The sequence below is a fragment of the Aedes albopictus genome, chromosome 1 (assembly GCF_035046485.1).
Source record: "Aedes albopictus strain Foshan chromosome 1, AalbF5, whole genome shotgun sequence".
In the NCBI taxonomy this organism is placed as follows: Eukaryota; Metazoa; Arthropoda; class Insecta; order Diptera; family Culicidae; genus Aedes; species Aedes albopictus.
The window spans coordinates 47,303,317-47,329,607 of record NC_085136.1 but is presented as its reverse complement, the minus strand read 5'-3'; the positions used below and the strand labels follow the sequence as shown (position 1 = coordinate 47,329,607).

Below are 26,291 nucleotides of genomic sequence, written 5' to 3'. Positions count from 1 at the left end.
TCCAGGAGGATTTCCAGGAGGATTCCCAGGAGGAATTCCAGGAAGAATGCCAGGTGGTTTTCCAGAAAGTATGCTAGGAGTAATGCCCGTAGAAATTCCAACAGGAATTCCACGAGGAACTGCCGCAGGAATTCCTGGAGGAATTCCAGGAGTAATTCGAGGAGTATTTCCTGGAGGATTCAAGGAGGAATTCCAGGAGAAATTCCAGGAGGATTCAAGGAGGAATTCCAGGAGGAATTCCAGGAGGAATTCCAGGAGGAATTCCTGGAGGCATTCCAGGAGAAATTCCTGGAGGAATTCCAGGATGAATTTTAGGAGAAATTTCAGGAGAAATTCCAGGAGGATTCAAGGAGGAATTCCAGGAGGAGTTCCTGGAGGAATTCCAGGAGGAGTTCCTGGAGGAATTCCAGGAGGAGTTCCTGGAGGAATTCCAGGAGGAGTTCCAGGAGGCATTCCAGGAGGAATTCCAGAAGGAATTTTAGGAGAAATTCCAGGAGGATTCAAGGAGGAATTCCAGGAGGAGTTCCTGGAGGAATTCCAGGAGGAATTCCAGGAGGAATTCCTTCCAACGGACTTCCTGAATAAATTCCAGGAGGTATTCCAGCAGGAATTCCAGGAGGAATTTCAGGAGGAATTCCAGCAGGAAGTATTTCTAGGTGGGTTCAAGAAGGAATTCCAGGAGAAATTCCAGATGGATTCAAGGAGGAATTCCAGGAGGAATTTCAGGAGACATTTCCGGAGGAATTCCAAGAGGAATTCCAGGAGGAATTCCTTCAGAAAACCCAGGTGGAGTTTCAGCAGAAATTCCAGGAGGAATTTCAAGGAGAATATCAGGAAGTATTCCATAAGAATTTTTCTTGTGAAATGATGATTTAATAGGCCGTTCCAACTTTTTCACTGCACCCTGTTGGTCCAATAAAGCAAATGATTGTCGTTCTTCTGTGCCTGCGATTAGGGTGCTGAAGTACACGCAGCACTTTCACTGATTTACATGTTATAGGAAAGGATCGTGGGTACATGACGCCGTAGTTTTTTTTTCTTCTCTACATACTCTTGTGTGTGTCTTCCTGCACGTACCCGAGCTACTTATTGAGGGTCGTTCTTGCACGGCGTAGCGATCAGTTACGATCGGGATTTTGTGACGACCAGACGACAAAAGTGTTCAAAGCTGACTTCGACAATATAGCTGCTCACCGTGGAGCTCTCTAGTGTGACGAGTGATTTTCGCTGGCAAATGCATACGCATCACTGTACTTGGGTAAAGAACTTAGCCAGAAGTGTTAACAAACGACTGCACTGGGTGGAAGTGCTGGACAAGGGGTAAACGAAGAAATCGAAGACAAATGGCGCCAAATCAGCGTGACCTCGAGACGGCCTCGCTGCTGCTCGCAGCCGACAGTAACAACAACAGCAGCATCGATCGAAACGGCAACGAAGATGATCGGCTGAAGCCGTCGCTCCTGGAAGCTGCGCTTCGGAACAATATGCGATACTACGGATCTACGACGAATCAATGGCAGAAGATAGTGCGATACGATCCGCTCCAGCATCGGAAGCTGGAGCACCCTACGTCGAACCTGGACACTTTGATTCACATGTTGAATGGGAACTTGGGCACGGGGATCCTGGCGATGCCCGACGCCTTCAAGAACGCCGGCCTGTATGTGGGATTCTTCGGAACAATGGCCATGGGCGTAATCTGCACCCACAGTATGCACACGTTGGTGAAGGTGTCGCACGAACTCTGCCGACGGTACCAGGTTCCGTCCATGTCATTCTCCGAGGTAGGCCGATATGCCCTGGAATCCGGTCCCAGCAGCGTACAGCGATTCGGACGCCTCATTGGAATTCTCATCAACATCTTCCTCATCATTATGCAGCTCGGATTCTGCTGCGTGTACTTTCTCTTCGTAGCCGTCAATCTCCATGACTTCCTGGAGTACATCTCCATCAAGACCGACGTGTTCACGGTCCTTGCCGGCATACTCCTTCCCCTGATCGCCCTGAACATGATCCGTAGCCTGAAGCTTCTAACCCCTACGTCCATGATAGCTTCCTTCTTGGCCATCTCCGGTATAACGATCTCGTTCATGTTCCTGCTCAAGGATCTCCCGCGCAGCACATCGGTGGCACCGGCGTCGAGCTGGAGCACGATCCCGCTGTACTTTGGAACCGTCATGTACGCTTTTGAAGGGATCGGGGTGATCCTGCCGCTGGAGAACAACATGAAAACGCCGAGGGACTTTTGCCGCTGGAACGGTGTGCTCAATACCGGTATGACGATCGTAGTGTGTCTCTACTCGGCCGTTGGATTCTACGGTTATCTGAAGTACGGCGACGCTGCCGAGGGCAGCATCACACTCAATCTGCCGAGTCATTTGTTGTAAGTATGCTTACGTTTTTACTTGCGCAATCGTCATACAACGAAAAGTGTTGTGGCAATCGAAAATTGTGTAACCTCCTAAGAAAAATCCCTTGAAGGGTGTTTGTACATTTTCATAAGGAAAGCTCTGCTTGTGTTTTTGGAAGAATTTTCGGTAAGTCTCTAGTTAAAATACTTGCAGAACTTTTTTTTCAAAAACGTGTTAAATATTGCTTTGGAAAACTACGAAAATTGTGATGAAATTTCTGCCACGTATTAAATTTTGCAGAAGAGTTATGTGAGTCGAAAACTATAACAATGTTTTCTACGGAGTTCTTAGAGATATTTGCAGCTTTGTTTTTTTTATGAAGTTTACGTATATTTGCTGGGTTATCAGTTAAGCAGCAAAATTCCAGAGTGGTCTTGAAATTCTTTAAGTAATTTTAGGTAAAAATGGATAATTTCTGAAAAATTCATTTCTATTTTTTTTGCAGATTGCCCAATTTCTTTTGAGAACTTTAGCTAAGACTTTGATTTTGAAAACCACGTTAAATTCTGTCGTAACAATTTCTTTGACGGTTATGCAAAAAAAATCATAATCGCCTAACGGATTTCACCAAAAAGATTTCCACAGTTTTTCCACAAATTTGTTCGCTTACAGTTACGTTAGAAATAGATTCAGCGATTCCTTCTGCAGTTCTCTTATAAATTTCATCCAAAAACTTCTATTTATTTCAGGGAGTTTCTCATTTTAAAAGAATTCCAAAGAAATAATTTTCCGAAATTTAGCCGAAAATTTTCAAGAGAAGACTTCAATACTCTTTTATGGATTTTTGTAATTTTTCAAAGATCTTCTATGAATCCTTGCAAAAGTTTGTTTTTTTTGGCAAGAAAACAGACACACATTTTACAAACAGTTTTGCTTCTGAAATTTCTCAATTGTGTTGTTTAGTGAATAAAATATTCCTATTTTCTATAGCCTAATCGAAAGAGCTCATTTTACTGAGTATAACCTGATTTTATTAGATTCCAAAACCATTGTTTCGATGGTTAAATTACCAAAAGAGTTTTAATTTTCGTGGATAGAATGACAGTTGTTGTTGTTGTTGTTGTTGTTGTTTATTTTAACTTGAAATTTAGAAAGAGGGAAAAACCCCTTTGAGTGATTTCGGCATTTCAAAAAAGAAATCTTTCTCAAAGAGGCACAAAACCTCTATATCTTTTCAAATAACATTATTAAAATAACTTAAAACTAAAGGCTCACACGGCAATGTACCATAACGGAGCCGCTATCTTGAAAGAGGACAGCATGCCAAATCGTAAAACGAGTCTCCGGAAATCCAGAAATCCTAATGGGGGAGGGGGAGGGGTCAGGGGGTCATCAGAAACGAATCTTCAAGGCTGAAAATAAAAAATACAAAGAAAAAGGGGAACAGTATCAAACAAAATAGGCAATCTCATTTCTTGTGGTCTCCTTCATTCAGCAGTACTTCTATGTTCTCTTTCAGGAATTGTTCCAAGAATCATTACAAGGATTCCTTTGAAAATTTCTACACGAGTTCTTCCAGAAAGCCCACCAAAGAATGTTCCAGATGTTTTCTCAAGGATTCCTCCACAATATTCGTTGAGCTCCTCCAACAATTGTTTTCTATTGACTTTTTGATGAACTTTGGAATCTTTATCATCATTCCAATAATTTCTCTGAAATTATACAATATTGTTTTCAGAAATTCTTCACAGGATACTTGTAAAACAAATCTGCAACGACTGTTTCACGAATTCCTTCAAAGGTTAATGCTCTAGAAATTCCAACAGTTATTTCTACTAGAATCTTTCCAAATATTGCAAAGCAGCCACTTCCCCAAGAAGCAACCAATGAACTAGCATATGATAAAATTTATGGAGGAATCTAAAAAAAAAAAACACTTGAAATAATTCTTGGAGGAATTCTTTAGAGCAATCCAACGAACTTTTTGGAATAGTTTCTTGAATTCTTGGAGCAATTCATGAAATAATATTTGTAACAATTCGTTTAGTTGAGCATTACCTGGAATATTTTGAAGATTAATCTTTGGAAGAAAGTAAGGCCTCATGGAGAGATTTCTGCAGTCATCATTGGAGAAATTCCTGCAAAAATCCTGGAAGGAATTTTAGAAAAAATATTTGAAACCCTGATGGAACATTTGGATTGATTTTGGAGAAATTCTTGGAAAAAATATTCTAGAATTCTTGGATGAATAAATGGGGGAATCTCTTGGCGATAGCTTGAAGAAACTTTTAGAGGAACCCTTTGGAAGAAGAACTGAAAGCAAATGGACAAATGAATCATTTCTACGAATTTCTTGAGTAAGTGCGGCAATAATCTGTAGCTGAAAATTCTGGAAATAATCGTTGAAGAATTTCCTTAACGAAGTCCTCTTCCACTTGGGTGGAAGAAACATGGATCCACTTGTGAAGAAACATGGATGAATTCCTGGAGGGATCACCAAATGTATGCTTAGAGAAACTTATGCAGAAAGTTTTTGAAAAATCTTTGGAGGAATCTATGGAGAAATTAAACAAAAAGTTTTCCGAAAATTATCAAACTTTTGTCAATGTTCATTTGCTTAAAAAATGATTTGGTGATGACTTTTTAGGTTTCTTTGAAAGGGTCGCTTATGCATACCAAAGTCGTGAGATAGCTGCGAAGGTAACTCTTCTCGCGGTGAATGTAAATTAGATTTACGTCATGGAGAGCTGCGTTTGCTGCTTTACTGTTATAACTACGATGGTACATTATTCTGCTAAGTTTCAGATAAAACAAGTATGAAACACTTCTTCATGTATCGAGTTTTTGATACAATGTTCCTGACACTAGTTAACAGTAAGTGAATATCCCACGTTACAATTTCATTGCTGGTTGGTTTTGTTTGATTTTTGTACGGTTTTACTACAACAATAGCTAAAACTTACGATTTTATGACTACTTTGATTAAAACCATTGATAAAAGGTTTTATAGCAATCTTGAAGCAATCCAAAAACAAACAAAATTCAACTAGGGGAAATTGCCTATTCTCGGCCGTTTTGTTCTCTTCGTCTTTGGGTTTTTTTTGAAACCTATTGAACTCAGAGTTGGTCTCAAATCCTTCCCAACTAAGCTGAATTATATGGCCAAGTTTCAGGCAATTTGACTGACAAAAACCCCCCATGACGAAGAGAACAAACCTGCCGATAATACCCATTGTCACCCTAGTTATCTTTTCAATAAAGTGATTAAAAGGTAACGCATATATTAACTTTTCCAGGAATTCTTTTTGAATTTCTTGCAAGCATTATTCTTAGTTTTTTTTTCCAAGAATTCCTCCGAGAATTCTTCCAAGGGTTGCTCCAGATTTCCTTCAGATAACTGTTTGAGTATTGCTCCTCAAATATTCCCAAGACATTATGAGGAAATTATGCCTAGGATTTTTACATATATTCCTCTAAGGGTTCTTGAAAGTGCTAGTTCTGATAATTTTCCAGGATTCTTCGAGAAAATGTTCCGAAAATATCTCCATGAATTCTTCCAAGGGTTTCGCCGGTAATTCTTTAGCCTTCTGGGCTGAATAGTTTTGCCAATGCTACCGCGAACACGTTTAGTATGCTCGGCTTTATCTCCAGGGCAGTGGCGTAGCTAGGAATTTGGGGGCCCGGTGCGGATTCAAATTTGTGGGCCCCCCATGAAAATTACAGATGTACATATTTTACAATGATAAATCTATCCTTCTAACTCTCAAATTATCACGCCGTTGTATTTTGTACAAAACGTTGAAAAAAATCTCGACTTTTGTATGTACTCAGCATTAGCTGATGCTGGTGGCCAACTAATTGACGGAAGGTTAAAACATATTTTCTGTATTCATTCATTATTTTTTTTCGGTAATTTCTGAAAGAATAAGAACATCCCGGAATGAGCGTAAGATTTTCTTCCAAGAATTATGTTGATGTTTTTTTTTAAGAATTGCATCAAGCAATCCTTTAGGAATTCCTTCAAAGATTGCTCTACCGTTTTCTTTTAAAAAAGTCTTACTTGAATAAAAAATTCTCTTCAAGAATCGTTCAAGTGTTTATGCAAGGGTGTCATGAAGTATTTCTTTAAACACTCCCTCAGGAATTCTTACAGTGTTGTCTCCGAGGATGTTTTCAAAAGTACTTCAGAGTACTTCAAAAGATTCTTGCGAAGGCTTCAACGAGTATTTCTCGAAACATTTATTCAGGAAGTCCACCAAGGATTCTAACAATAATATCTTCGAGGATTTATCAAAGAGTTCTTAAGAAATTCTAGAGAAAAAATCACTACAGAAAATTCTCCAATGATTTTTCTGGAACCAGATAATTTTCTAAGAAATTACATCGGAATTCTGGAATTCGGAAGAGAAGTCTTTCTAGAGTTTCTTCAAACATTCCTCCATTTCTTTCTTTCAGGAGATCCTCTAAATATCCCTGAAATGATTTTTCCACGGAAGTCAAGCATTTCTCCATAGATTTATCCACGAGTTTATCTTGGCATTTACTCAAGCATTCATTACTCATCTTGGCGTTCCTTTGAAGATTTCTTAAGAATTTTTTTCCAAGGATTCCTTTAGAAATTCCTTCCAGAGTTACAGCAACGCTTTTTTTTCGAAAAAAATCTGCAAGGATTATTCAAGGAGTTTCTCTAAAGTTTTATTAAGAGATTCCTCCTAGAAATCCCCCAAGATATTTCCAAAGAATCCATTGTGGATAATTATAATAAAAAAATAATCCTCCAAAGATCCCTACAGGAGTTCTTCTAAGAAAATTCTTAGAGGAACTTCTGTAGGATTTTTTATTCAGAAATCCTTCTGGATATCTTCCCACGAATTCTGAAATATCCATGTACTCTAGGAGTTTTCCCAAGGATTCCTTCAGGAATTTTTGGTAGCACACCTCTAGGAACTCTTGTAAAAAATTCTATTGCGACTTTTGATAAGACTCCTTAAAAATTCTTTCGAAAAACCTTTTGGAAAACCATTCTAAGTTTCCATCAAGCCATCTCAGTCAAAAATGTCTCCAGGGTTTATTAATGATTTCTCCGAAAATTTGTTTAAGAAATCTCTGAGGACTCCTGGTAGGGTTAACGTGCCTTAGTAATCTTGCAATCCCAAATTCATGTTATTCGGAAACAAAGCGATTACGGCACCGATTGATTACGTAATTTTTGTTATCGTTCGTGCCACTTCTAACAAACAAGCGTTTCATTCCTTTGTTCTCAGTAGGATAAAAACAGGAGCGTGTATGCTTATATAGTAAAGGAACCGATAAGATAAAATCAAATGATTTCTTCAGAACTTTCTCCAAGGGCTCCTCCTAAGACTGTATTTCCACTTTATTCAGGAATTCTTTAAGAATGCCTAGAAGCATCTTTAAACTGATTAATTCAAGTTTAAGATTTCATATAGGATATCCATCTTCCAATCCAATTCTTCTGGAATCGCTTCAAGAATTCCTACGGGATATTTTCCAAGAATTTCTTAAATATTTCTTAAAAAAAATCTTTCAGAGTTTCTTCAAAGATCTTGTTAGGAACCTCTGCGAAGGCTTCATGAATCGAATGAAGCATTCCTTGCTCAATTTATTCAATAATTTCTCCAATAGCTCTACAGAGGATTACTTTGGACTTTTTTCAGGGATCGCTTTAAGAATTCTACCAAGGTTCTATTCAAAAATTCTTAAGCAATTCCTTCAAAGAGGCATTTCTCCCAAACTTCCTTCAGGAGTTTTTCCAAAGATTTCTTTATTAGTTTATCCAATATTTTTTTGCGATTTCTCCAAAGATTCAAATAAAAAATGTAAGAATTTGTAAAGCATTCTCACAGAAATTCCCACAAAAAATTCTACTGGTATGCCTTCAATCATTTTTGCGATTTTTCTTAAATTTTTGGAAATTCCTTATTTTTTTTTAGATTTTCTTCAGCCGTTCCATTATAAATGCATGTTTTTTTAATTCGCAAGAATATATTTCATAGAATTTCGAAAGTAGCAATAGACGCAATTCCGTAAGGAATTATCAAATGAAATTTCCAGAGGAATTACCAAAGGCATTTTTCGAGGAACTACTACAGAAATTTTCTAACATTGCCAACTCAATTTACAAACGAATTGATTAAAGAATTTTCAAAGTACCGCCGAATGAATTTAGAAAGGAACTATTAAAAGAATTACAAAAGTAATTGTTAGGTATATTAGCAAAGGGACTGTCGGTCAAACTTCGAAATTAATGCCGTAGATATTTCCAAAAATAAAAGCTTAAATCAATTTCGAATATTATTGTCCAGAAATTTCCGAATGCATTACCGAACCAAATGTCGAAGGAATTGCAGAAACAGTTTTCAAAAAAAATGTCCTTAGAAACCCTCACAATAATCTTATAGGAAATTTAGGATCGAATCCAATAAAAATGGCTAGTAGGATTTCCAAAGGGTTTGCCAAAAAAAAAAACTCCGCCAAAGGTAATATGAAAAAAAACAAATGGAATTTTAAAAGAAATTTCCGTAAACAAAATATTCTGAAGAAGTTCGCAAAGTCATTGCCGATGCATTGCCGAGAACTGATTAAAGAAGTTTCCAAAGGAATTGCCTAACAATTTCTCAAAAGAATTGCCGTAGGAATTTTTAATGAAACTTGTAACTTTCTATCGAAGGAATTTCGAACACAATAGCTGATACAATTTTCAAATGAATTGCCAAAGAATTTCTTTAAAAATAATGATGAATGAATCCCGAAAAAAATATTTAGGAATTCCCAAACCAATTTCCGAAGAAAATTTTCAGAGTATCCGCCGCAGAAGTTTCCAAATAAAAACTTTCAAAGATATTCCTTAACGAATTTCTGCACGGATTTCCAAAGTAATTACTGAAAAAGATCCAAACGAAATTTCCAAATGAAAATTCTAATAAAAAATTCAAGATTTTTTTCAAGAATTCTCATGGAAATTCGTCCGAGAAATGTTATTGGCATTCTTTCAATAAATTCTTTAGGTATTCTTCCACCTATTGATACCATTAACGATTTACTTAGCGATAATACCATTTTCATCCGGATTTCCTTCACGATTTTTTCTAAAGAGTTCATCAAGTATTTGTTACAAATAAGGAACTCCAAGAACTTTTTCTTAGATATCTTTTACGATTCATCTAGGAATCACTGCAAGGACTTCTTTACAAATTCCTCCAAGATGTGCTTCGAAAGTTGCTATAGCGATTGCTTCGGGAACTCCTCAAAGTGTTTCTGAAGCAATTTCTTCAGTAACATGTTTTCCTAAGAATTTGATAAAGAGTTTTTTTTTAAGATTTTAAGAAACGATTCCTTTGGGGCTACCCCACATGATCCCTTGAGCAAATTTTCCAGAGGAATCCTTTAGGAATCCCTTCAAGATTTGTTTTCATAAATTTCTGCAAGGGTTCTTTTTGAAATGCCTCAAATGGTTTTTTTTTTGAATTCCTTTCAAGGATTTCTTACGAATCATTTCGAAGATTTCTTCAGAAATTCTTCCAATAATTGCAGTATGAAATCGTCCAAAGATTTCTTAGGCATTTTTTTCAATTCCTCTTTCACAATTCGTTTATGTAAAAAAAAAGACACGGACACCATCTTCAGCCAGAGGCTGTACAGACTGAACGAAACTTAACACTAGACAACGGACACGACATACAATACGAGCACCAGTGGATACGAGGAAGAAACATTTCTTGCGAAAAGTTTCATCACTCGGAGCGGGAATCGAACCCTCACCCCTTGGCATGGTACGGCTATACGCTTGGTGACGCTAACCGCACGGCCACGAGGCTCTTACAAGAAATTCCAGTAAAGACTTGATCTTTTTCTCCAAGGATTTTTTCAAGCAGACAAAGATTTTTTCAGGGATTTCTCAAAGTTTTCCTTCACATAATCCTACAAGGGTAAATACATTCATCCTCAAAGGATTCCTACACAAATTCACTCAAGGAATATTAAAGAAATTCCTCCAAAGCTTCCAGCAGAATTATCTCCACGGAAATCTATAAGAATTCTTTAAAATTGTTTTTTGATCTGCATCAACGAATTTGAGATGAATTTTTAGGGGTTTATGCCATTGATTTCTTTGAAAAATAATATAAACATTTCATAATTAATTCTTCCAAAAATCCGTTTTGCAACGTTTTACATCATGCGATCCCCTGCATTTCTGCCTATTTGATTGCTTTCTCTTTGTGTGATTTTTTCTGCTCATTGCTTTCAATCACGTCAGAAATAGTGGAAACTGTGGACAGACTACACGCATTGGAATCTATATTTCCCCAATCTAAATAAATCACCGAAGATGTAAGTGTCCCTTTAAATGTATGTTCTAGTTTATAAGTTTAATAAAGTATTTTTAGCTTTGTAGCATGTGGTTAAATAAACTGCGTTTTCTTGAATCTGCTGGAAGAGCGGTGTTCCTGTCCTGTTTTCAACACCTTTGCTTTCAAAATTTCTTCAGGATTTTCTCACAGTACTTCTAGTACTTCTACTACTATTTCATACCCAATGATTCTTTCCCAATACATTTAAGAGTTCATCTAGAAGATTCTTCGAGGATTCCTTTAAAATTTCCTCCGAAAAATTCCTGCAAGCATTTCTACAAGGATTCTTTCGGGAATTCATCTGAAATTCCTTTAGAAAATCTCACAAGGATCCAAGCATGATCTCAGAAACTGATCATAGATATTTTTCTTGAGGAACTCCTGCAAGTTTTCTTCTTGGAGAAGTCTCTAAAAGAATCCTTGGAGAAATTCCTTAAGGTTCATCTGAAGGTTTTGTTAAAGTACTTCATTATATAATCCTTAAAATACTTTATGAAGGGATCCGAAGAGGTATTCCTGAAGGAATTATTGAAGAAATTCGCAAAAAAAAGTAATCCTTAAGTAATATTACTTCATGAAGGAATATTTGATGGATTCCTTAATACTTTTTGAATAAATTCTTGGAGGTGTTCCTGATGGAATCAATTCAAGTAGGGTAGAAGCTTCAGTTTTGGCCAGTCCGGAGTTTCGGCCATAGTGCGGTATTGAGCTGGTTGCGATCTAAATCGGCGTAAATTTATTTTTTACTAGTAGATCCTAATACAATATGATGATTACAGCTGTGAAAACCACACATTTTGATTAAAAACTGGAAGAAAAAAAAATATATTTCCTAAAAAATCAGCTCCCATATATCTATTTTGGCCAGGGTGCTTCTTATTTGGCCACTCCCATAAGAAATACACGTGATTGGCCAAAATAGAAACCAAACTTAAGAATATGGCCAAAACTGCGGCAGTGCTTCTATTTTGGCCAGTGCCACTTTTAATACAAAAATCAAGTATTGGCTTGATTTCTGCATTTTTCCTTCAAAATATAGATTGAAACCTTTCTTTTGACACATTGGTTGTTTTCATAGGAATAAAATAACCAATAAGAAAAAAATAACCAATTTTTTTTAAAAATGATTTCCCTTAGACTGGCCAAAACCGGTGCCCGCACCCTATTCCAGAATCAATGCTTAGAAGAATTTTTGGAGAAATCCATGAAAAAAGTTTTGAAGCAAATATTAGAGGATTTTTTGTAGAATTCTTTGAAGTAATTGCTTGATAAATTGTAATACATATTCCCGAAGGCACGGTAAGTATTAACCTTGCCCGAAGGAATTCTTGCAGAAACCCTTCAAGGAATACTTGGAAAAAAATACTTGATCAAATCGTTTGAATACGTTGATTGCACTTATTTTTTATACGAAAGCAAGAAAAAATCGACAAACTATTGTTATTACGGTTTTGACTTGACATATGTTTAGACCATAATTTTCATAAATGCGGCCCCTGGATTTTAGCTGCTACCTTAAGCTAAGTCAGCTACTAGATTTGTTCCTGTTATTAGGATATCAGGGACTTTTTACAATGCTCAAACATTTTACTTCCAAATCGGTAATGAATTTCGCAAAATCCAACTTTAATTTCTAACACATTTTTCTTGTAATCCATGTGCCCCATTCCAAAAAAAAACTCTTGATAATCACGAAGGGGGCCCCACATACATATCTATCAACAGTTCTGCAAAGTATTGAACTTATACTTATAGGAAACTTTCGCTATTTAAAGTACTTTATGCAAACTAGTGTTAGAAACCTTCCTTGATTTGGAGGCCCCCTGAATTCGGGGGCCCGGTGCGGACCGCACCCATCGCACCCCCCTTGCTAGGCCACTGCTCCGGGGTCATGTATGACCCCTTCGGCCCCAAAGGGTTTAAGGACACTTTTGTGATTCTTTTCAGGATTCCTCAAGAAAATCGTCTGAGGATTTTTTCCAAATATTCTTCCAAGAATTTCTGTACGAGTGCTTCCTGAAATTCATCTAGGAACTCTTTTAAGGATTCCTTGAAGGATTGCCTTCAAGGAGACAATTTTCTCAATTTACTGATCGATAATTATTAAAAGGATTTGTCCAAAAATTCTTCCACGGACTCATCCGAAAATTTCCAGGTTTTTTTCGAGAATGGCTTGCGATCCTTCCCAGAATTTCAGCAAAAAAATCATCTAGGGGTTTCTCAAGGAATATTGTCGACCAAATGTTCGGTAGTTCTTTCAAGGATTTGTCCAGCAATTCTCCCAAAGAGTCCTCCGTATTTTTTTCTAAGAATTATTTCATCAAAAATTCTTCCAATGTATTCTCTAGTAAATCTCTTAAGCCCTTGTCCTATAATTTTTTTTGGGAGCTTCAAATAATTCCTCCAAGAATTCTTCCAGAAAATCTTTCAAGGACTCGTCTGGTAATTCATCCAAAAATTCATCCAAATCGATAAAACGATCTTGCCAGGAATTTCTCCACTGATTAGCAAGGGATATTCAACGGTTTTCTTTGAAAACAATTTCAAAAATATCTGCAGAAATTGTTACAAAAAATTCTCCAAATGTTCTTCCAATGTATGTTCCAAAAGAGGAATCACTTGAAAGATTTATCGAAGAATTCTCTCGATGAAAATTCTCCAAGAATTTCTTTCAGGTTTTTCAAAGATTCTCAAAGGACCTTTTTTTAAAGACCTCTACAAGATTTTTTTGGGTCTTCTTGCAAGAGTACTTCGAGTAATTATTCCAATAATATTCAACAAGCTGTAACAATTCATGGAGTGCATCAAAAATTCTCAAGTTTTGACTGTTTGTCAACCTATATGTGCATCATTGGTACAAATTTGAGCTAGATTGGTTAATCTTTCGTGGAGCTAGTACCGTTCTCTTAAAACATTATTTTTTAGAGAACTTATTTTTGAACTGTCATATCTCGGAAACCAGTGGGCCGAACTGAATGAAATTTTGAACGTTTATATACAATATATTAATGCTTGAAAAGACTTTAAAACATAGCTACTTTTTAAACGTTGAAAAAGTTGTGATGGATTGACACTTTCTGGATCTTTCTCGAAAAATCGTAATTTTTTTACATCAATGTCATTGAATTTAAGTTTCGAAATCCCAAGATTTTCTACTTCTGTTCTCTATAATAATCTATAATAAGATATATAAGAGCCTATTTGGATTAAAGGCAGGACACATTTAGTAATTTTTGTGTGATATTGTAAATTTGTGTAATTTTTCTCTATATGGGTGAAAATGTCAAATCACTATAACTTTATTCGTTGTGAGAAAATATTACATTATATAACGTCGTAATGAGTATCTTTATATTGTTGATAAACGTTCAAAATTTCATTCGATTCGGTTCACTGTTTTCCGAGATATGACATTTCAAAATTTAGTTGTCTTAAATATAGTGTTTTACGAGAACGGTTTTAGCGTCACGAAAGATAAACCTATCGAGCCCAAATTTGTACCAATAATGCACATATAAGTGGTTGAAAAGCAGTCAAAATTTGAGAATTTTTGATGCACTCAATGAAAAGTTACAACATGTTGAACTTTTTTGTGAGAGAAAAAAAAGTTGCCTATCCCAAACATTTTGGCCACCACCATACACGCAGTCTTTCAACGTTTACAATGGAATTTCTTACAAGGATTTGGCATTTTTGGAAATTCTTGTAATAATTTCTCCGCAAATTCTTCCAAGGTTTTCCTCAAAGCTTTTTTTTAGATATTCTTACGTGGATTCATTCCTAGATTTTTTCCATGGATACTTCTGGAATTCCTTTTGAAGATTTTTTTTTCAATTCTCCCCAAGGATTTATCCGGGAATTATTCTTAGCTTTTCTTCAGAAGTTATTAGAGAAATTCTTTGAAAGAAGTGTTCTTGGGTTAACTTATGGGTTAGTCTTCAGAAGTATTCATGTAGGGATTTTTGAAAGAATTCTTGAAGGGATCATTTGAAAGCATCGGTGGAGAGTTTTCAGAATAATTCCTTGAAGATGTTCATAGAATTATTTTTTGAATCCTAGAAGAAATTTCCGATAACTTCCCCGGAGAAATACTAGAGAAATCCTGGAAGGAATCCCGAATGATTTATTATAGAACTGCTGCATTTTTATTCTGAGAACTTTCGGGAAATCTTTGGAAGAATTCCTCGAGAAGTCTTTGGAAGCATTCCAAAAGGATTCCTTGGCAGAATTTTTGGAAAAAAAATCTTGAAGATGTCATTGGAAGTGTCCAAAGGTAAAACTCAGAATAAGTTATTAAAATAATTCTTGGAAGAATCCCTGAGCAGTTTTAAGAAGAATTATTGAAGGAAATCCTAGAATAATCCTTTTAGCAAATCATGGAGGAATCTCCATAGGAATTTTTGAAAAAAAAGTCTGAAGGAACTGTTGTAGGAAACAAGGAAGTAAATTTTAACAAACATTTATTTGGGATTCCGCAAAAGAAAAATGTTTGAAACATTCTCGGAATCATCCTTGAGCGTATTTCTAGACGAACTTAACGAAATTCCAGAGGGATCCTTGAGGGAAGTCCGGCAAAATTCGTGCTTGAATTGCATAAATTTGCGGATGAAATCCTTGAGCAATATGTGGTGCAGTCCTTGGATAATAATAAGGATTTAATAGCGTTTATCCTTGGTGAAATTTGTGGAAGAATTTCTTATTAAATCGAATCGATTTGAATTTTGAAAGCATTGTCCCGGAAGAAATCTTTTGAAATTATCATTGAGGAATCCTTGGAAAATCTTCTAGATGATTGCGTGGAGAAATCAAGGGGAATTCCTGCAACAGTGCTTAGAAAATTTCTGAAAACTTTTCGGAGGAGTGCAGAATTAGCGTTATGTTAAAACACACATAAATATAAACAAAAAAAAACTTTTCGGAGGAACTTCCGGATGATTTTCTGAAAAATCTCTTACGAAAATTCTTAGAGTAACTCCAGCATTAATTCCTGGTTATATTGCTGGAGGATTATTAAGACGAACTATTAAGACGAACTATAAGGAAAGTTTCTGGAGGAAACCTTTGTAGGAATTTCCGATAGAACGTTTAGAAAAATGCTCGTGGAATTTTGGAAACAATTTCCAGAAGAACTCCTGGAATTTCCTGGAAATAAACGCTGGAGGAGTTTCCAGAAGAATTGTTGCACGCATATCTGAATGATTTCGAAATTCAGGAAGAAACGCCTTAAAAATTTATTGGGGAAGTTCGTGGAAGAATTTTCCGAAGAAATCCAAGAAAAATTCCAGGAAAAACTTCTGGAAGAATATCTGAATGAATTCCCGGGCAAACTTGTGGAATGTATTTAGGAGAAACTTCTTGAAGGATTCCCGTAGAGGCTTTCATAATAATTTTCGTAAACATTTCCGAAAGTCCCTAATTATTTTCTCACAGTATTTATTGAATTCCTGGAGATTTTTTTTGGTCTAATAATCTGATGGATGAATTCTTGTAAGAAGAACTTTCCAGGGAACTCTTTTTCTCTCGAATGAAATTTACGGTAATATAACTGGAAGAATACCCAAAGTTCATTTTGTTGTATCCGGAGCCCAAAAATGAAACATTTCTAACTCACTTCCTTACTTACCAAACTCATCTTTATTGTTATTTCATTCGTGTAACTCACAATCAAAATGTATTAAGGCAAAGCAATAATTCTGAAAACATGATGTTAACCCATCCACCGTATACCTATATTAAACAGCACTTTAAGTATGATCATTTAAATGGAGATTTTATGCAAAAGAAAACATGATTTAAAATGCATAATTTGATTTTCCTAGGCCATACTGATTTTTTTTGAAACTTTTTTCTCAAATTTATTAATTAGAAAGTTTACTGAAACTGGTTACTCAAGCACCTTGAACTTATTTGTTTAAGTGAAAAGAGCACTGTAGATAAACCATCTTTACAACTGATGGGTTGCCAAATTCTATTAAAATCAAAAGTGAGTCACAAACTGAAAAAGCTTGAGAACCCCTGCCATAAAGTATATAATAGTATTGGCACATTCTACCGTGACGTTACAACGTTTTGACCCTTTTTTGGCCAGATTTTTTACTATAACTCATAAATGCGTACCGTAAACCTCAAATATTTTTGCATATTTAGTTTTCCTTGAAAAAGTATGTTCAAAATAGGAATCAGTTACAACGTTGTAACGTCACGCTACCATTTCCTATTTTAAGCAAGCTTGTCCAATGAAAACTTAATGATCAACAGATCATATTTACTGGAAATTTTACAAGGAATCCGAATATGCAAAAATATTTGAGGCTTACGGTACGCATTTATGAGTTATAGTTCATAATCTGTCCAAAAAGGCGTCAAAACGTTGTAACGTCACGGTAGAATGTGTCTATTTATCTTCCAGTAGGTCCGGTAAACAAAGTTAATTATACAACGTTACTCTGTAAAGTGAATATGATTACTGTTACAAGTATAGAACTGGAAATTCTACTCTTCGGAGTAACTACTTCAAACTGGTTGGTCTAAAATATCCCAAAATAAATTTTGGAATTATCCAAACCATTACAACGGATTCATTAATGATTCTTGGATATGTGATGTTACAGTTAAAAGCAAATATCATCAATATAACGGCTGTAAATGCCAACGACTAAATTCCAGGACGTTTTGGATGACGCTGAATATCCCAAATCAATTTGTATCAGTCTTCAAGTAGGTCCCGAAGATTTAGTTGATTATGCAAAGTTATTCTGTATAGCAGATATCACTGTCACGAGTGTAGATATGACATTCTGTTTCTTAGAATAACTTGGTTGATCTGGAACAACTTAAATGAATTTTTAAATGTTTCGTACAATTCCAAGAGGGTCACAGAAAACAGTTGGATATGTGATCTTAGACTTTTGGCGAATAGAACTACTTTAATAACTGCAGATGTCAAGGGCTGAAATCTAGGATAGTTTGGATGTCTACAGGCAGGTCCAGTAATCTTAGTTGATAATGCAACGTTACTTTGTATAGCGATTATGACTATTGTTAAGAGTATAGATATGAGGTTATATATTCTAAGTTAGTTTGTATAACCTACATTATCCTAATAACCAATGTCTGTGAGTGGCTTCCGAGATTCACGAATTACTGATCAGACCAGCAGATTAAGGAATGCTACAATTGGTAGCCAAACCAATAGTATTACTCTTGAAGATTTGATGGACTGAATTCAAGAATAGTCTGGAACAACTATAACATCTTAAGCTATGAAAAACTTTTCCTTTTTTTTTATAAAAACCCTAATTAATCCACCTAGCGGTGATGCCGCCTTTCTCGTGCCTTCGAAACCCCATTTCAATAAAACTCAAACGAAATATTGATGTAAATATATCGCGTTTTCATACAATTAACAGAAATCCATTTCATGATTCAGAAATCATATCGTTTATCTGGCTTTTAATGTTTGAGCCTCAAACAAGAGAAAAAGACGCTATCTTGAATTTGAAGCCGCCATTTAGGACTTAAGATTGCCATCTTGGATGTTCTGGTCGCCATTTTTGGCGTTCAAGCATCTTCCCTACGGTAAATATACTTCATTAAACAGCTGCCATCTTGAATTTGGAGCTGCCATCTTGGATTTTTGACCAACATCTTGGATATTCTAGTCGTAATTTTTGGAATCCAGACATCATCCCCATACCAAGTACACTGAAGTTTTTTTATACGCGTTTTTTTTTACGCGGTCCGTTCTAAAAAAAACCGCGTTATTTCAAGACCCGTCGTAAAAAAAAACCGCGTTATTTCAAAAACCGTCGTAAAAAAAATCCGCGTTTTTTCAAAAACACGCGTAAAATAGTCAGCACCACATCTAACGTGACTTGACTTTTTTTACGACGTTTTTTGAAATAACGCGGTTTTTTTTACGACGGGTCTTGAAATAACGCGGTTTTCTTTTACGACGGGTCTTGAAATAACGCGGTTTTTTTATGCGGTTTTTTTTACGCGGGACCATTACCGTCGTAAAAAAAAACTTCAGTGTATACCAATAATGCTTTGTTTCAAGCCCTAAAACTCCATTAAACAGCCGTGATTTTGAATTCGGAGCCGCCATCTTAAATTTTAGAACGCCATCTTGGATATCCTGATCGCCATTTTGGACTCTGGAAGTCTTCCCCATACCAAATATACCAATATTGCATGGTTTTAGAGCCTAAAACTTCCTAAAAAAGGCGTTAGAACCTAAATCTCCATCAAACAGCCGCCATCTTGAAACTGAAGCCGCCATCTTGGATTTTAGATCGCCATCTTGTACATTCTGGTCGCCATTTTTTGAATCCGGACATCTTCCCCATACCCATATTGCATGGTTTAGAGCCTTAAACTTCTTTAAACAAACGCCATCTTGAATCTGAAGCCACCATCTTGGATGTCAGACCGCCATCTTGGATATTCTAGTCGCCATTTTAAGAGTCCAGACATCTTCCCCATATCAACACGGAGAAAAAAATATAGTAAACACAAACGAATTTCGGTTTGATTTAACCGGCATTTTAGTTTGAAATGAGCACAAACGGATTATTAGTTTGATTTTACTACCCATGGTAGTTGAAACTAACTAATATCCTAGTTCATTTTATTCTAGTTAAAATCTACAAACATTAGTTTGAAATTACTATTGTGTTTGTTGTTCCATTTTGACAACTGCGATAACAATCAGATTTGATGGTTGTTTTTACTAACGTCTATGGGTTGTTTCAAACAATTTGCCGTTTGAAACAAATCGATTGTGTTGTTCAAAAATACTAATTGTGCCGTTTAAATTTACCGGAATTTTTGTATTTTTTTCTGGCTAGCGTTTTTAATAAATATTATTAGTATTAATAGATTGCAGATAAAAGCACAAGTCAAGTTGTTTCTTTATTCTTACATATTTTTTTAATGAATACGGGGTAATGATCATTTCTATGATTAGTGGGAAGTTTGATGACAAATTGACTCCGTGTTTGCCACTTGAACGAAGGATCCTTGCACGTTGATTGGCTGGCCGTCTGGAAGTCTCTACGGCAGCAGCATACCGCGATGGCGTGGAGAGCTTTCAAGATGGCAAAGTTTCACCGACGGTATAGGAAATTCATTCTTCTGGTGTTCCCGTTCAAAATAGCTTCAGTGTCTGTCCGTTTCTGGTGTGGATGACGACTTGGTCTATCGGAAATATCATTGAGACAAAACAGTGGCCTCAATAGGACAGATCGGTGAAGTACTAGATTTGTAGTAATGAGCTGAATTTTAGTATGGTGAGAAGGTCAGTTCTCCGTTTCTGCAATGCAATGGTGCAAAAAGCGTGGGTATTATGATTCCTTGCCTAATTTGATGCTGTTTGAGCAAAACTTTGGGCAACAGTGTGGTTATTTTCTCCATTTCTTACAACATAAACAACATAGTTATCCAAAGTTTTGCTCAAGCAGCATCAAATTAGGTAAGGAATCATAATACCCACGCTTTTTGCACCATTTCATTGCAGAAACGGAGAACTGACCTTCTCACCATACTAAAATTCAGCTCATTACTACAAATCTAGTACTACACCGAACGTGCCCCATTGCCGGCCATTGTACCCTGCCGGAAGAGAAACAATTTTATAAATCGACTATGAATCCATTGAAATGTCTAGAATATTTCTAGCTTACCTGAATAATAGCAGATCATAATATGAGAGGAAAATAAAGATTTGATTGAATTCGATACAATAATGATTGTATTTCTACAATCACAAAACGTGTACAGCACAATTATGCAAGTTTTTTTTCCCAAAAAGTGGCTACGAAAATAAAAAACGAAAATCTAAAACAAACTGGAAATTCAGGTTGTTTGGTCAGATTTCAAACTGAAATGTTTGTTGTTTCCTCTCCAACCAAACTGTTAGTTTAATCTAACCGGCTCGGCAGTAAAAACAAACTAAAATTTTGCCGCATGCAAACAACTCGTATTTTATAATTACTAAACTAAACTGAAGAATTAGTAGAAATAACAAATACTGCTGTTAAAATAAACTAATTTGGTTGTTGTTTTGCAGTACACCTGAACCTTATTTTACGTCCACTATTGGTTAAGCGAAAAAAATTCTACTGCCAAAGTAATGATCAAAATAGACAGTTTTATATTTTTGTACACTTCTCCTAACCACGAAGATGTTCTAAAAAATATAAAACTGTTGAGTGTGCTCATTGTCTTTGCGGTAGAATTTTTTATTGCTTAGCCAAGCATGGACGTAAAAAAAGGACGAGGTGTAGTATGCAATGGTTAAAACAACTAATTTACCGGTTTGTTTCAAACTGATCTCTTTGATTCGAAACAACAAAAGTTCATTTAAAAACAACTATTTTCTTAGTTTGTAGTTCAACAAACACGTTTGTTGATGCAAACTACATTGATTTTTCTGCGTGAAATATTCCCATATAGCATGCTTTAAGGACCTAAATCTCTATTAAACAGCCGCCATCTTGAATTTTGAGCCGCCACCTTGAACATTTGGCTGCCATCTTGAATTTTGGGCCGACATCGTGGAGCTTCTGTTCTCCAGTGTTGATTTCCGCACAAAACTCGTCAACCGTGCTGAAAAGGTTACAAAAATCGCCGCAGTTTGATGTATCGCATGATTTGGCTAGTTTGCGCACATACATACATACATATATACATACATACAGACATAATCTCAATTCGTTGAACTGAGTTGATTGGTATATGCGACATGATCCTCCGAGCCTTTTTTTCCGAAAAATCGTTTATTGAGTGAACATATAGTTTTTTAGTACACTAAGTGTACGAGAAAGGCAAGCACTACTTTCGAGCTTTTTTGCTTTATTTATCTAACTAAACCAATAGATTCCAAGATCTTTTTTGATAGCAAATTTAATGATCTTTCAAATGCGATAAGTTTGACCATTTTCAAGTTATAGCCAGTTTGAGACAAGCAAAGTCAAAAACATGTAAAGTTCAATTACTACGTAACGGTTGAGATTTGGACCATATGCGTAAAACATTTCTTTCACCAGTCTAAACCTGTTTGCTTGCTAACGTTCATAAGGTTATCAAAAAATCCTAGCTTTGCTGTGCCGCATACATAGGTTCAGTTCAATTTTATATTTAGCCGCTTTCGGAGGGACACCCGGAACTGGTTACGGCACTACCGGCTGTCCCTAATGTGGTCCTAACCTATTTATTTGAAAACCAGTCATCAGGTTATCACAAAAGCCGTTATGTGTTGTATCGCATGCATGGGTTTGGTACTCTTTTATACTTGGCGACATCCGGAACCGGTTCCGGAACACTACCGGTTCAGATATGGTCTGATACTGTTTTCCTGCTTACCGTTTATAAGATTATCGAAAATGCCGCTGTTTTATGTGTCGCATGCATCGCCGGTTTGGTACTCGTTTATATTTGGCCACTTCCGGCGGAACATCCGGAACCGGTTCCGGAACACTACCGGTTCAGATATGGTCTGATACTGTTTTCCTGCTTACCGTTTATCAGGTTATCGAAAATGCCGCTTTTTGATGTGTCGCATATATGAGTTATGTTCAATTTGATATTTGGCCACTTCCGGCGGGACACCCAGATCCGGTTCCGGAACACTACCGGTTCAGATATGGTCTGAGACTATATTCCTGCTTACCGTTCATCAGATAATCATAAATGCCATGGTTTGATGGGTCGCATGCATGGGTTTGGTGCATTTTCATGTCTGGCCTCTTCCAGGGGTACCGATCCGGAACACCTAAATGGCCATAACTCCGGAACGGCTGGACCGATCCGAACCATTTTCAATAGGAAACAATGGGACCAGATTCCGCGTCGAATGAGCCGTCGATCGTTAAAATCGGTTGATATTTACTATCTAAAAGTGAGGTAACCTTTTTTTGTACACATACACACACATACACACACACACACGCACACACACAGACATCATCTCAACTCATCGAGCTGAGTCGATTGGTGTATGAAACTTGCCCCTCCGGGGGCTCTATCGAAATTTCATTTTAGGAGTGAACATATAGCCTTTCGGTACAGCTTGGTGTACGAGAAAGGCAAAAAGGCTATTCAAATACATAAATATGAATGTAAACCTTATCCAAAATCAGCATTTAACGCTACATATTTGTGCATCAATTATTTTATTTTTCTAAACTTCTTGGTTTTCATGCTGTTTTTGGATGTCGATGAGGTCTCGAACCTAATTGCTGATATACTGTTTTTCCTAATAGAGCAGTAGGCTTGATGGAACTTTTCCGAAGACAGCGTCCCCTTTTATAGAGTATTTTAAACAGGCACTTTGCATTTGAAGTCATATAGGGTCTGGAACCATTTGAGCAGGAGTGTGAAGAATTAGCTTAAGTTAAAATTCACAAATAAAAAGAAATTAAAAAAGAAAAACATTTGGGCAGGAGCACCTATTTTGGGCACTTGCTGCTATAGCTCAGTCAATTTCAAACCGATTGACTTGAATTTTTGCACAAGGCTAGATATTGTGCGTATCTGATCGTGTCTCAAAAATCAAGTCAATCGGTTCAAAATTGACTAAGTTATAGCAGCAAGTGCCCAAAATAGGTGCTCCTGCCGAAATGGTCCCAGACCCTACATATGATCTCTTCGGCCCCAAAGGGTCAAGGAGCTTCATTGAGCGTGCTACAAAAATGCCAGTTAAAGTTTCTGACCTAATTTTCATACATACCATTTCGGGTCACACTGGAAATATATGTAAAAATCCTCCAAAAAAAATCACGAGTTTCTTCTTAATTCCTTCAGGATTTAACCTGAGAATCATTTTAAATTTAAACTGGAATTTTTTGCAGGAATTCTTTGAACATTTACTGCCAAAACTATCTTAGCTGCTTCCAAAATTTCCATTCAATTGTTGTAAATCTAGTAGTTAGTAGTTCCCTTGAAATTTACTAGATATTTTTCTTTAGAAACTGTCGAAAACTATTTGCAAATTTCTTCAAATACATTATATTTATTGTATTTATGATCACATTTTTGGCCCATAAGGGTTCTATAGTAGTTTTAGTTCCAGCAGTTTTTTACGCATGAAATAATCTACACCAATTCAACGGTTGTTTTATTTATCTTCCATTTCAGTTTGGCCGAGCTGGTCCGGCTTCTGATGGCCGTAGCTGTATTCGCTTCCTACGCCCTGCAGTTCTACGTCCCCGTATCGATCCTCGGTCCGGTCGTGAGGCGGCAGTTCGGATCACATCGGGCCCAGGATTACGCCGAATACGCCCTGCGCGTGGCCCTCGTCCTGGTGACGTTCACCCTAGCGGCCATCATCCCCAATCTGGGGGCGTTCATTTCGCTGGTCGGAGCCGTTAGCACATCGACGCTGGCGTTGGTTTTCCCACCGCTGCTGGAGATTGCCACGTTTTGGCCCAGCCGGCAGTACGGCCGATGGAACTGGATCCTGTGGAAGGACCTGCTGATGGCGGCGTTCGGGTTGAGTGGGTTCCTGATTGGAACCAGCACGAGCGTAGTTGAGATTATTACGGAATGGGAGTAGGACCTACGGAAAGTTAGGTTTGTGACATTAGTTTTGTTACCTATTATTGTGATTATGTGTGTTGACATCGGAACAAATGTGTTCAGTGTTTTAGATATGTTTCGTTTTCCATTATTTATATTATTTTAAAATATACAAACATGACAGTTTGATAAATTCCTGATCAATATCAAAATAGATAATGAAAGTAATCCTAATTCTTATCTTTCTCGCGAACCATGTATCCAGGCCACGTGACACATATCCTAACAAGTATTCCAAGATGCACAATAGGGCGTCCTTAAGAAACGCGTAGAGATATCGCAATTATAAGCTCATTTTTGGCCCTTAAGGGTCCTAAAATAATCGGTTTTAGTAGACTAGCGTATTTTCTTGTCGAAAAAAAAAAATCATGTTTTTTTGGTCCCATACAATTTTTGACAACTTTAAGCCCCTTGAGGGACCACTTCGCCTTGAGATACAGACTTCAAATTTTGACAAAATCCTAAATACCTAAAACGATCGTTTTCCAACAACGAACTTGAAACATTTCCAACTTTTGTAAAATAAGGACGGCCTAATGCACAATCTGTTCAACAACTTCATTCACTACTTCAGCACATTCTCAACACGATTTAGCGTACTTCGTCCGGGTCCCATGGTTACAAAAAAGTCACGGCAGCGCATGTAAGGGTTGCACAGAAGTCACTGTGAATTACTGCGCAACCCTTACCTGCACTGCCGTTACTCTTTTATGTCCATGTATGTTGCTTAGGAAGTTAATTGCTAGTGTGCTTTAAATACATGATTTTATGTAAAGCCATGGAGCACTTCCATCGATTGTTTCTGAAGATTTTCAAGATATTTCTCTTGTAGTTCTTCAATGGATTTTGCTTTGGAGATTTTCCAGGCATCTCTTCGAGAATTTTCTTGACAATTCCTACTTCAATTCTCACTTGAAAAACATATCAAGGCAAATATTCAGGTATGTTGTCCACGAGTCCACGAGGAGATTTTCTGTAGAATTCATCCAGGAAATACGCTTGGAGTTCTCTCAGAACCCCTTCAGCAAATCCTCCAAAGATTTTTTTAACCCTCCTTTGGCATTAGGGTCATTTTTGACCCAAACCGTGCACTACGTCAGCGAGCTGCTGCCAACGTAATGCAAAAGGAAGGTTAAAGAAATTTTCACAAGAACACGAATATCTTAAGGAAGCTCTCTGAAAATTCCCTAAGGAAGGTCTTCAATGATTCCTGCAGGAAATGCTCCAAACATTTCATCGAAATTTCTTCAGCATTTTTCGAAGAATTTTTTCAATGATTCCTTCAGGAATGCCCCAAGAAGATGTTCAAAATGTCTTCCAATGTTCCTTCAGAAATTCATCGTCAAAGGATTCCTTCAAAAAATTCAAAAGAAATTTCCCCCCTTACAATTCCTCAAGAAATTCCTGAAAGAATTTCTTTAAATAATTCTCATCAAATTCCTCCAACGAATCCATCAAGAGTTCCCCCAAAGATTACATCTGGTGAATTTGTAACTATTCCTTTGGGAATATATTCAAAAATCTCTGCCAACGATTTATGTAAGGATACTTCCAGTATACCTCCATGGATCTTTTAAAATATTTCAGTCAAGTTCTTATCCAAGAATTAGTTCAAAAATTTCCCCAATAATTTCTCCAGAAGTTCCTCCAAAGATTACTTGAATCCTCCAGGAATTTCTGCAAGGATTCTTTAACGCACTCCTTTATGAATTCCTTCGGGAATTTTCCCAAGGTTCTCCATGAATTACTCCAGGTATTCTTTCAGTAATTTCTACGAGATTTTTCGCAAGAACATCTTTATGGATTCGTTTAAAACAATCTCCAGAGTTTTTGAAAAATTTATCCAGAAGCATGTTTCTCTCCAGGAATTCCTCCAAGAATTCTTTCTAAAATTTCCATCAGGAATTTATACAGAAGCATTCCTTCTGGCCTTTTTCCAGGGATATTTTTTTCAATTGTTTCATAAATTTGTCAGAAAATACTTTTAAGA

General features: G+C 36.7%; 1 protein-coding gene across 1 annotated transcript; it reads left to right on the top strand.

The window, feature by feature from the left end:
* The first annotated feature begins 982 nt into the window (after positions 1-982).
* LOC109416114 (proton-coupled amino acid transporter-like protein CG1139) lies at positions 983-24,424 on the top strand. Its single transcript, XM_019690081.3, has 2 exons — positions 983-2,383; positions 23,861-24,424. The coding sequence occupies exons 1-2, from the start codon at positions 1,344-1,346 to the stop codon at positions 24,276-24,278; spliced, it is 1,458 nt and encodes a 485-aa protein (XP_019545626.2). The 5' UTR covers positions 983-1,343; the 3' UTR covers positions 24,279-24,424.
* Positions 24,425-26,291: the final 1,867 nt, after the last annotated feature.

Bases quoted from the DNA above. Each gene is read 5' to 3' on its own strand.
- LOC109416114 (XM_019690081.3), top strand. From the start codon at position 1,344: ATGGCGCCAAATCAGCGTGACCTCGAGACGGCCTCGCTGCTGCTCGCA. The intron at 2,384-23,860 runs GTAAGTATGCTT...CTTCCATTTCAG, and splicing joins AATCTGCCGAGTCATTTGTT to TTTGGCCGAGCTGGTCCGGC.